Here is a 12,491-nt window from a genome sequence, read left to right on the forward strand (position 1 = left end):
GGCGCTCAACCTGCCGGATACGCGGAGGTTGCCGCGCAAAGTCGGGGAAGGAGGGAGGCCAGGAGTGAAATGCTGCAGTGGCACAGCTTGCCCTAAAACTTCTACATCAAGCAGATACCAGGAAGGACAATAATAATAAATAATAATTTAAAAAATATTTTAAAAAATAGCCACTTTATACACAGAATATGTTCAACATTCTTTCCCCCTAGTGGGGCAACAGCCCATAACACATTAGCTTTTCATCTTACTAACTTCACTCTGGTTCGGTTCTTTGTGGTGTAAGAAAAGGACAAAAATAAAGAAAAGCACAGAAGCATGTAACACGAAGTGCTTGTTGTGGTTATAGCAACTGCTCTTTATAAAAAAGAAAAAAAAACTAGCCAAAAACACAACTTAAAAATGAGACAAACTTAGGCATCTCCTCCATATTTATAATTTCCTATAGATAGTAACTGAGGGGCTCAGAAACAATAAGCATCTTTTGTCTAAAAGAAAGGAGTATGTAAACATTGACACTTTATCTTGAGGCACGACAAAAACAGCAAACATTTTAGTTGATCTAGATTAAGTTCTGACAAGGAATAAAGGAGTGCTAACTGCTCTCGACTCTTCCACTTTGTGTATCTATTCTCTTGTATTTTTGCTCGTGACAATAATGGAATAGTTTCCTGCTCCCATGCAAATTCTTCGAGTTGTTTATGAAAGCAAGATCAAAGCCCAAACTGCCTCTTTTTTCCCTGCTGTATTTTCCTCTAGAGGAAGACCTAATGAGAGGCTGTTAAAGCAGGAGTCTTGCACTCTCACAGTGCAGCCTCCCAGCTCACCCTTTTCCCTGGCCAGCCTGGGGACACAGCTCACCTCAGGAGCACAGAGGGTGGGAGGCAGTGAATTCTCTTTTCTCCCACCTCGGCATGGGGTGAGCACCTGGACCCAGGAAGGAGGAATCGTGCCTCAGACCATCCATTTAAACACTCCCACTCTCTGTGCACCTGAACAAGTCACCATCTTCCCTGTGCTCCTCCTGAAATGGATCCACTGCTGCTGCAATACCACAGCACTTGAACTAGGTACATCTGAATATAACCATCTCCTAGTAGAGATAAATGTGGGCATTAATAAAACCCCTGTTCTAATGCAATATTTTAAATATCAAAAAAAAAATACTTCATCAAATATCTATTGTCATTCCCTGTGCAGGAGGACAGGGGAAACATCAGTAAAACCTTTCTCTTAAGCACAAAGATTTGCATTCCTTCATTTAATGCTGTCAGATGACTGATATGCTACTTTTTGATCACAATTCTCCTGTTATTTACCATGCATAGGAAAGAACATAATAGCCTCATCTCTGTTGTTCTCCAAGATTATATATTGTACTCCACATCTTGAAAATTTGCAAAAAATCTCCAACATTTTTTATTATTTTACAAAATAACTGTGAGACACCCTACTTAGATACCTTTAGTAGAAAGCCAGTCACAGCAAAGGAAAACTGCATTTGCTTGAAAAAGTAATTTGAAGTTTCCAGCAGATTATGTTTTTCAAGAAAAAATGTGAAAGATTAATCTGTAGATGATTAAAAATTAATCTGTATGTGATTTTTATATGTTTGCTACTATTAGAATTTGCTATTGGCATTTTTGTAGCATAAATTCTTCCTTGTAAAAATTGAGGATGGCACTAAAGGTAACAGACTAGCAAGCTCACCTAGGAAAGCAAGCAAGGACCTGGCAGCATGGCTCCAAACATAGTTCCAAACAAAGGCTTTGGTGTTTTAAATTCTTCTTATATCCAAAGAAAGTGAATAAGCAGTACTTACTTAACGTAAAATATATCCAGATCTATCAGAAAAATATGAAAATATAACCAGATGGTTGCATCAGAGCAGTTTTTTTTCATTCACTTTATGCCATCCAGTATTACCTTCTCTGATGTGCTGTAAATCAGATTATTCATAAAAAGAATTTTAAATGTTTTCTGGTATTCTTTCAGAAGCTTTTCCTCAAAACTCTGGGTTTTAGCCCTTACTGCTAATATGAAGTATTTTTTACAATAAATGTGAGAGGTCTATATGAAAAGCAGCTACCTCACAAATTCGGATAGTTTCACACACTTCAACTATAGAAATGTCTTCTGCACTAAAGCTAGAGTAAAAAGAAGGAGGACCCCCATGATAAGGGGAGAAAAATTATATGACTGAAAAGCAATTAATTACAGTAAGTTTGCTGAAGGGATGATAGCTATCAAAGCTTATCAAATTTTGCATTTCAGAATTTCTGATATTTCTTTCAAAAAACGTTAACACATAGATGGGCTTTGTGAGAAAAGTCAGGAGTTTCATTCAGTCTCATGTCAGCAGGATTACAAGCAATTATGAGTAACTGCTTGTTGAGCTGTGTGAAATGAGTTGGTGAATGAGTTTCCTAGTGAGCACATGTCCATGCCACTGGTACAACTGCCAGTAATGCAGATAATCTTAGCTGAAGGGGTCTGAAAACATCATTTTTCTCCTAATCCTATGGGAGATGCTTCTGCAATTGTTGCTTCTAGTGTACACATTCTAGGTCTGTCACCCTGGTGGCACACAGGGAAAATGTGGCATAAGCAAGAAAAAAGGAAATCAGGACATGGGAAAAAAAAAAAAAAAAAAAAGGCAATAAACTTTGTCTAGATATATCTCATAAAGTCTGGCATAGATCGGTGGGTTCATTCCCTCTCTGACCACCCAGATGGAGAAATTGTTTAACAGGATGATTGCAGTATTTCCCTTGCAGAACTGTGCAGACACAGAACAAGGAAATTGAACACTCACCACTGTTAAGCACTCTGAGAGGCAAAAGCTCAACAATTAAATTCCTGTGTGCTCCCACGACAGAATAACAAGACACCAATAAATGGGTGTAAGTCAGGGAAAAGGAAAAATCCCATTTAAACTGCCTTTCTCAATTCCCACATCTGAATCCCCATCTTGTGAGAAGATGCTGAGGCAACTCTGCATTTAAGAGCTGAATATTTGAAAGTGCTGCTTGGGATTTGAAACTGCAATGTTTTCTTACTTTTATAAGAGAGACAGTTCCTGTGGTAGCTCGCAGCCATTCTACAATTTTTGCCAGCAAAAATGGACAGAAGACAGGGATATAATAAATATATACTGGCTCTACTGATCAGGAGAAGCTTTATCAGTCAGCTGGGGCATATCTGGGAAAAAAAGTCACTCAGGTGCATCTCTGGCATCCCATTCAATTAACATACCATTAAAAATGGTTTGTCCCTGTTCAGCCTGCTGCGTTACCTGATAAGTCAACACAGTTAAAATGTATATTTAAATGCAGAAAACAGTGGAATGTTTTCTTTGTGAAGCAGAAAACAAGCCCCGCTTACAGATATTTTAAAGCATTAGAAATAATTGTGCTTTACGGGTTGCTTAGCAGATCGCTCAACTGATCTTTTACCATATATTTTGAACTTTCATGCACCTTCAAGGAAAATTAAATAATTTCCTTATAGGAAGTACACACAAAATTATGCAAAACATATTCAAATGGTGCTTATAAAAATTACATCTAAGAAAAAAAAACACATTTGCACCTCAAAACCAGGTAACTGGGAACTTACTATTATAAATTCATTGGAAGATGATGTATTTTACACCAGTAAATGTGAATTTGGTGTAAGATTGCTGTGCTTTCTGAACTCCAGTGGGTGTGATGATACTTCAGCAGCAGTGCTGGGACTGGGTTAAATAGATTTTGAGGCCTGAACAACCCTCCCCTAGGTGCTGAAAACAGCAGCAGAAGAGAGGGCCTGTACTGGATGAATTACCCTGGACAGTTCACAGAAGTGTTATTAAATAACACTGTAAACTGGTTAAACCTGGTGACTTGTTCTGTGTCTAGAGCATAGCACAAATGGTTCAACTGCATTGAAAGGACTTTGCCTGTTTGATTTCTCACTTCACTTCCAAAAATGACAGTGGACCTGACAGCACGCTCTCACTATTCCTACACCTGAAATACTTTTCTATTTGTTTTCATGCTTTGCTATAATTCATGCCCAACACCAAAATACATGCCCTATTGTGTCTACTCCACTAGATTTTGTGAAAGATTATTTTAAGTCTCAAATTAATATTGAAATTTAAGCATGATGTGTTTTCTTCTTGCACGCCTGAAGATGCTCCTCCCTCCTGTCTCTTTTTCAGGACTGACATGCAAACCTTCTGGTGTGCCTCCAGCCATATGTAGCCTTCATGCTGAGTCTGAGGAACAGACAGATGAATCCAATACTTTCTAGTTAGGACACTTTTCTAGTTCCTCAATCATATGGATTCTAAAAACATCACAGACCAAACCCATTTTAAAAAAGCAGTTCAGTGAAAGCCACACCATTCCTATTTCACCATCCACAAAGCCTCTTCAACTTGGTGATAGCTTTATCTACACACTGGTTTGATGAGTTTTATCTCATTTTCTATGAATTTCCCTCTTTTTTTGAACTGGGTCAGTGGGAGGGCATATGCTCTTCTAAACAAAGACGTTAAGAAATGAAGAAGTTGATGATATCATTTGGGTCCAGGCATCTTTAAGAGAAATATTCTGCTTCCTTTGAGCACACACGTGTGTTAGTCTACACCAAGAAGCTCTAATCTAAACCACTCTTGTTATTAGAACTTTTAGTTCAGATGAAAGGTAAGTTTTCTTTTTCTCTAGCAATTAGTCAGGATGGAATGATAATACTGACGTATATTATTTTCCTTTGTGCACAGGTCTAATTTAAAAGACATTTTTGTCTTTAATCTGGCTCCTGCTTAGTTCCTAAACAACCAGACATGCGAACACTATCACAGGAAAAAATTCTTCATGTCTGTAATTTGTAGCCAAATTAAGCAGCTTGCTCTATGGTTATCAGAAGTATAATAAAATTCCAGAAACATACTCACTTGCAGCTAATTCCTGTAAGGCACACACCATATACATTTCTAGAAAGCTTGAAGGAATCCAACTGCCAGCTCAGAGTATGCCTCACAGTCAACCTATTCCCCAAAGGGATGCCACAGTTTTAAAAGAGATTTAAAAAACGTGCTCATCCCCTGATGGCACTCTGTAGTACTGGTGCCTCTGGTGCTCTCTCAGTAAATGCAGCAGTAACTTATTTGCTTCTTGCTGGCTTCTGAGTGAATACATACCCCAGGGAGGCAGCTTTGGAAAGCACAATGATTTTAAAATAGAGCCTGGGCTTTCAGGAAGGGGCAGCCAGTGGTTAAGGCAGCAAGAAAGTCTTGTTGATGCTGGGGGCTCAGCCTCTCCCAGTCACTTGGGCTCCAGTTTCTGCCTTGATATAGACTGAAGGGATGCAGGAAACCTCTGCCATCCAGCCTATAAGCATGATATCCTTTTAAACATACAAGTTTCCTGATAAGCAAGTTGATGTCTGTGCCACTTAGGATCTCAATGGTAAATTCTCCCAGGAGCAGCATATGGGCCTGGAAGGCAGCTGTCCTGCTTGGTGAGATCTAAGGTGCAAAAGGTGGGAATCATGCCAGGAGCCTCATCCCTAGCTGCCAGATTGAAAAGTCTTCCCTCTTGGGAGAGGAGAGCAGGAGCAGGACAGGAGCCCTTCCCAAGGTGGAGGAGGGGCTGGGCATCTGAAGGGAACAGAAGGAGAGCTGTGCCAGGCTGGGTGACAGTCTGATGGCCTTCCCGCAGTGGGAGGAAACAGCAGCCCAGGAATGAACCTGGATTTGACTAGAACTGCTACAGACTATAGGAACAGTCTCTTCCTTAACACTGCTATCAATTTTTTATTAAATAGCACGACACCGTTCCCGTAGGCAAGAAAGGGTGTAACAAAGGCATGCTTTTTAAAGCAGTTATTGGAGGTGCAGGGTATGAAATGGGTGAGAAAAGGCTCTTGCAATGTTGCTGCACCAGGCTGATTACCCAATGGCTCTGGTTATTTGTCTGTCCATTTTTACCAACTAGAAGAGGGAGACTCCTTTTCCTTGTGATGTTACTGAGGAAGCTAGGAAAATCCTCCTAGGGAAAAAAATTCATCATAAGTGATATTTTACTGCAAAAAGTCTCAATTTTGATAGGCTGTCCTGTCCTTTCCTGATGAAAATCACTTTGCCAGATAATTCAGGGCTGAAGATGAGAAGGAGTAGGAGAAAATAGACTACTAAGAAATTCTGCAAAGAAAGGAGGTCATATGGTAAAATATTGACTCCATGACATCATTTTCATTGATACTGCCACTGATATAATTCAACTTGATAACACAGATATTACATACAGAGACATAAACATTCAAGTAGGCAAAGGAACAAGTATAACTATTTCATTGATTTTAATTAAATTTTCCTGAGTATTGCAACGTTTGCATATTTTTAATTTTATTTCCATTAAAGGGCGTGCTTGGTCTCTCAGAGCCTTAATAAAATCTTCTTTCGACCTCTCTCCTTTCTCCACTACAACCTAAATTTCTACATGAGAAAAGGACCAAAATATGTAATTTACTACTTCCATATGCTGAAATTTGCACATACCATCCCCTTAATTTAGACCACTATTCACTGTATCATAATAAGGAACATTCTGTTAAAATATGTCCACCTAGAGCTCAGTAGTCTTTGAATGCTAGATAAAATCATTCTATAAGGCTAATGAAGACAGAAACTCTGCCTGTAACAATATTAAGTTTGTTTTCTCTAGTGATTTGAAGAAGTGAGCAATCTGTCAGTAATACATTGAGGGAAATTACTTGTCTTGTAGGAATTCCCGCTGACAGTCACTCACTCACAGTGCTGACCCAAACATCTACCCGCTGACAAACAAATTACAGTGTCTAACTTTGAAAAGGTAACTATAGCTGTTTTTAATTTTTATTGGTCTCACCAAATCTCCCTCATATTTACCCAATCCCCATTCTTCGCTTTGTTAAAAAAAGGGGGGGGAAAGGAAGGAAGAAAGAAAGAAAGAAAATGGAAAAATCCATGCTTTTTGCATTTGAAAAAATTATTACTGCCTACATCCGAGAGTGTTATGTCAGATAAAACTGTTAAACTGTGTCTAACCAACATTAAGACTGGCAGCCCTGCCAGTGACTGACTGGGTGAGTGAACACATTACTGAGACAGCATTGTAGAAATTAATTTTCTTCAATAAAGTGATTTTTAAGGCTCATATATTTCACAATCTAAACATATGTCACTGTTTCATAAACAAAATAAATGGATTAAAATAATACATTACCAATATGCTGACACATGGAGATATTTTAATTAGAAATACTTAAGCTGCGTGATATTTAACTGCTATATTTGTTGAAGAGGAGCATGCATCATTTAGTAAGACATAAGGCAGGTACATCACTTTGCATGATGTGGTACTAGAGTGGGACCAAATCACCTCCAGCGTGAGCTCTCACTATCAGATCACATTAGCCCCGCTGAAAAATTGTGTTAAGGTTACAACAAACAGAGGAGACTCCATAAGAGCAGCCGTCCACTAAAACAACTTCTTCATTGAAATAATAAGTCACCCAGATTCTGGTTCCTGAGAATAATATTTCTTCATAAAGGGACACGTTTAACAACTTAGCTATTTAAAGGCCATATTTACATGACTGTCGCATTACATTGGCCTCTTTCCTGCATTCTTCTTGACTTACTTTGAGGACCAGCACTAAAATAGCTGAGGAAAGCAAATGTCAACTATGCCCTGAAATTTATACGTGTGAGAGAATTGGAATAAGTAGAAATGTAATATATTGTTTACTGTAGCAAGTGCCCTCTGTTCTCTAAAGGTCAAAAGCATTGTAACCTTGGAGTTACAGTTTCTGATTGTTCCCAGGGTTAAATACATTATCAAAATTAATGGTTCAAACCCCTCAACCTTCAGATATATGAGTATTCATGCCTCCATCTGCTGAACTGTTCAACTAAAAATAGCATTCTTTGGCCTTCCCTCTACTAATATTGTGCCCCTGAGGCAGGCTATGCAATGCTTCAGCAATACACTGAATTTGCACCCAGCAGTGTAAAAAAGGTCATTTACTTTGTCTGCAACTAGAAGACAGTATGGAGGAGTGGGATAAAATGGGAAGGCAGAAAAGAAATAGGCAAATATATGTTTAGTTAATTTTTTTTTAACTGCATTATAAAAACTTCAGGTTCCAAGAACACAGCTGCAACTATAGTTAAGATTCTCCAAGGTTCATTAGTGTTATAAGCGATAAATTCTGAAGGACAAATTACACAAATAGTTTGGGGAAAGAGTTATGAACTAAAGCTTTTTTGTTTTGCTTTTTTTTTTCCTAGAGTTCACTTTGTTTAGGAATAACTCCAGCTAGCATCATTGTAATGCTTCCATTTCTATCAACAGTTTATCAGTCGTGGTTCAGAGAGTTGCGACACTTCCTTATTTATGTCCTAGACAGCTTTGTAGAAATATGTAAGAATGAAGGCATGGGGATTTATAAACACTAAATGGCATATAGTAACATTCCTTGTTTGAAAGTAAGGACATACAGGTGCCACATCCGCCACTCCCGGTAACTAGATTCCTGCTACCAGCAGCATGAGAGCTGGAAACACCCATTAAGTGATCAAGTCCACTCATTTAGCAAGATTGCTGGCCACACATCTCTAGTTCATACCAGTGCGGACATTTAACAGCTTGGGAAAAAGTTCAGGGAAATAGGAAAGGGGCAAAACTCTAGAGAAGGTGTATGTGAAGAGGAGCAAAAGGAAGATTATCGATCGGTTTTACATCTCATACTGATTAATTAAAGCAAGAAGCTTTTGTTACACACAGGTATCAGAACTGTTTCATGTGCCACAGGTGTGCTTGGTAATTAATCTGCAAACTATTCACTGAGGCTAGAGGGGTGAACAGAAATAGCTTGTTTTTTCTGATCAGACTATACCTAGGAGAACTGTTCCCTCATCATCTAGATCCCCTCTCGTGCCAAGAGTCCCTACAAGGCTTGGTCCTGTTATGCATATTATTTAAATTTTTGGCTGATTTGTTGAGGAAACTGGTGAGATGCAGCCGAGATGTCAATGGGAAGTATGGAACACAGAGTTTTAAGTCTTTTTGTCATCAACATCGTAAATGATGCCTTCATGAGATCAGTATACAGATCAAAAGAAACTATCTGGTATCAATCCAAAGCAGAGCAAGCCACCAATTCAGGCATAAAAGTGTGGTAGCCACTATTTCACTTCAGGATACTGAAAGCTACAAGTGAATATTAATGGTATTTACCAATAATGAATTGATCAATGTGATGATCAATGTGATCAAAAATCTAAAGAGAAGAGGGGTCAAACTGGTCTGTTGCTGGAGAACTTTTTTTCTTTCTTTTTTTTTTTTTTAATGTACTGCCAATGAAAGTCAAACTAGTTACTTGAGAAATTCCTGTATATTATTTCAGTAAAGATTTTTGTACTCATAGAGATACATGATCCACTGGTAAACATAAATATAGAATTCAGAGAAAGTACATTTTTATAACAATAGCTTGAATAAGACAGACAAATTAATTAGCAATTGCCCACTGAAGAAACATCTTCTGTGAAATAATTGCTATTGTTACATGATGTACCTGGTACCTAGTTCTCTGTTCTATTAGATTCAGAGCTTGCATAGAAGTTGCTCTAACACACAAAAGAACAAAAATCTGCTGCTACCTCCTACCTACAACATGATCCTCCAAATAAAAGAAAACATAAGTAGAAAAAAAAGAGGGGAGATTAAAAGATCGAAGCTGGCAGAATTTCCTTATCTGGATACAGATTATAGAAAATAATTTTGGAATTAATAATAATGCCCTGGTAAAGTTGAAATGTTAGAGCTACTGCAAAACTCTTTTACTTGACATAATTTTCCCTCCCCAGATTCTCCAAACATGGATATTACACACATATTCACATGTAGAAACAAAACCAAACCTGCAAATAAATTAGCTATTTCTCCCACTGGCTGAAAGGAACAGAGATTACTCTTGTGATCAGTATATTTAAGCACTTGGGAAATATTCAGATACCATGGTCACAGCATTCACGTAAATAAATAAGTGGGTGGGGTGCATGGAAGAAAGGAAGCAGAATAGAGAAAGAAGGGGGAAGGGAAGCAAAGATGGAAAAATGAGCTGAAATGCTACACCCCTAACAGTCTTCATGACGCATCAGGTATAACAACAAATTCTCTCCAACAAACACACCCAAATAAGTGCTCATTTAGGGAACACAGAGAATTGACACAAAGAGAAAATTAATGGTAGGTGTAAATAAAATTTAGTTGAGGCACTTTAACAATCTGATGAGCAGGTATCAGCCAAAGGTTAAGTGTTCTGTTATTTAAGCTCTTATAACCATGAAACATTAAAGGTTTTGAAATCCCATAGAGATGAAATTCAAACAAAATAGAAAGAGGGGGAAACACACAAACAAAAGAAGTCTTTTACAGCAAATATGTCTAAATGGAAATTCAAACCCCAAGCCTGAATATTCCTGAATTGACTAGCATGCATTTTTGCTGGTTGTTTTCTCTCTAATTGTTCTCGTCATGTTTAGCAACTCAGTCTATCATTTCTGCAAATTAATGAAAGTGCATTATTGCTGTAGGTTCAGATCAAGTCTGATGTACAAATATGTGGGTCAAGTTACACATGGATCATGTAAAAGAAAAGAAGCAGGAATGTCTGTGGTTTAGATCCCATTTCTTTGACAGCTGAACAGTTTTCATCCTTTCCTGCCTTGCAGTCTTGTGTAGGCTCACTATTTGTTTTAGTGTATTTCAAAGGCAGCAAAAATAGTCTCTCTATTCACAAAGCTGATTTCTACAGTATTTTCCCAACTAAAGCTAATGAGACTTTTGCTTCAATTAGTCAAATACTCACTTTCAAAAGATACTTGCTAGTTTTCTTTTTGAGAAACTTCCCTTTGGTTTCAATCCTGTCCAAGGTATAGTCTTAACATCACATTATTGTGACCCAAAACTACTTTCAGAGAACTTCACCTGCAGAGTCAAGGTGTTCTCTTTCTAAATGTTGGTTTGAGGTTAGGTCAGACCTAAGCTTAAGGAGTCTGTTGTTAGCTCTGGACTATCAATGAACAGAGGTCAATGAACAAGTTCTGGTCATGTTTTCACTTATACTAAGTTAATTTGGCAAGAATATCATCATAGGGTAAAGAGGAAAGGATTTTTAATTTACTTTCACCCCTCTGGAAAAAAATTAGATAATCACAGGAAGGCAAGCAAAATAGATATTTAGGTATTAGCATGGCAGTACTTTGCTACTCTAGGCACAATTTATTCCTACTTTGCTTCTGAACCTGACTGTAACCTAACTCAAATAGGGGTTTCAAAGGTTTACTTGTAAATAGTTACATGCATCTTTAATGGCCTTTCCTCTCATGTTCACTGTCACTTTCTTTCCACACATTTTAACTCTGAAAGCTTTTGACTGTTTCTTCATTATTTATGACATTGTTGTGTCTTTTCTTCTGAAATTAAAAACTTCTTGCCACAAAAAGCTAGCTAATAATATGGCACATAAATCTTTCTTTCACAACATTTCATTCTATATGTGCCAAAAATAAATAAATGGCCAAACTAAGTCTCTAACCATGCTTGGCATCTGACCAGCTTAATGCACAGAAAGGTTGAGACTACCTAAATACAGAAGCTAAAAGAGTTTGCAATTTATTGTATTGTCAGCACCACACCGTTAAAAAAAAAAAGGCAAAATGAAAAACCCAATAATGCACTTTTGTTTGGATACACTGACTGCTCCAATTATAGGTAGTGCATTGCAGCTACAGAGGAGCGACCACAAGAAAATAAAGTACAAAAATATCTTTGAACTTATCTCCCATCAAATGTTCATTTAAATTAAAAAAATACCATTAACTGCCAATATAAAACACACAGAACAATGTCTTTCACTCGCAGCATCAAGGTTGGCTGCACGTTGCTGTACTGTAAGTACATAAGGTGTTAATCCTCCTGGGCTGTGCTCAAAAATTATTTAACATTCAGGCTATTATTTAGCATACAGCTGGTTAGCAGTTTTCCCCTAAAATGTTGGCTCCCATCCCACATTTTTTTGTTCTGGCACATACCTGGAGCTGTAAAGGGCTGAGTCCAGAAGCAGCAGCAGCTGCCATTGTTGATGGAATGAACTGCACAGGGTAGTTATCACCTGTCGGGAGAACAATGCGTGCAGGTTCAGACAATGAGCAGAGAATAGCAGCAGACAAGTGCAAACAGGGCCCTAGGATTGCCTGTGCTCCACAGCACTCCTCTAAGCCTAAACATCTGCAAAAACAAAAGGCTTCGCTGGGCACGGACTTGCCATGCTCCCATGGAACTTTTTTTGTTAGCAGATAGCTGGTAGGCAAACTGGCAAAACATAAATATGATACTCGTGATTTTCAATTTCAAAAGCTTATGTTCAAATCAAGCGTGGAAGCCTGGGCACAA

At 38.1% G+C, this 12,491-nt stretch overlaps 1 protein-coding gene across 23 annotated transcripts in view; it reads right to left on the reverse strand.

Annotated features, from left to right (window-relative positions):
• The window catches only part of SOX6 (SRY-box transcription factor 6), a 371,335-nt gene that overhangs the window by 76,873 nt on the left and 281,971 nt on the right, over positions 1-12,491 (reverse strand). For all 23 annotated transcript variants that reach the window (XM_021525593.4, XM_085581448.1, XM_077784278.2 and 20 more), the window contains one exon: positions 12,131-12,210. In XM_021525593.4, coding sequence (XP_021381268.2) covers positions 12,131-12,210 — 80 coding nt within the window. The remainder of the gene's footprint in view (positions 1-12,130; positions 12,211-12,491) is intronic.

This window comes from Lonchura striata, chromosome 5 (assembly GCF_050655825.1).
Source record: "Lonchura striata isolate lonStrDom1 chromosome 5, ASM5065582v1, whole genome shotgun sequence".
NCBI classification, from domain to species: Eukaryota; Metazoa; Chordata; class Aves; order Passeriformes; family Estrildidae; genus Lonchura; species Lonchura striata.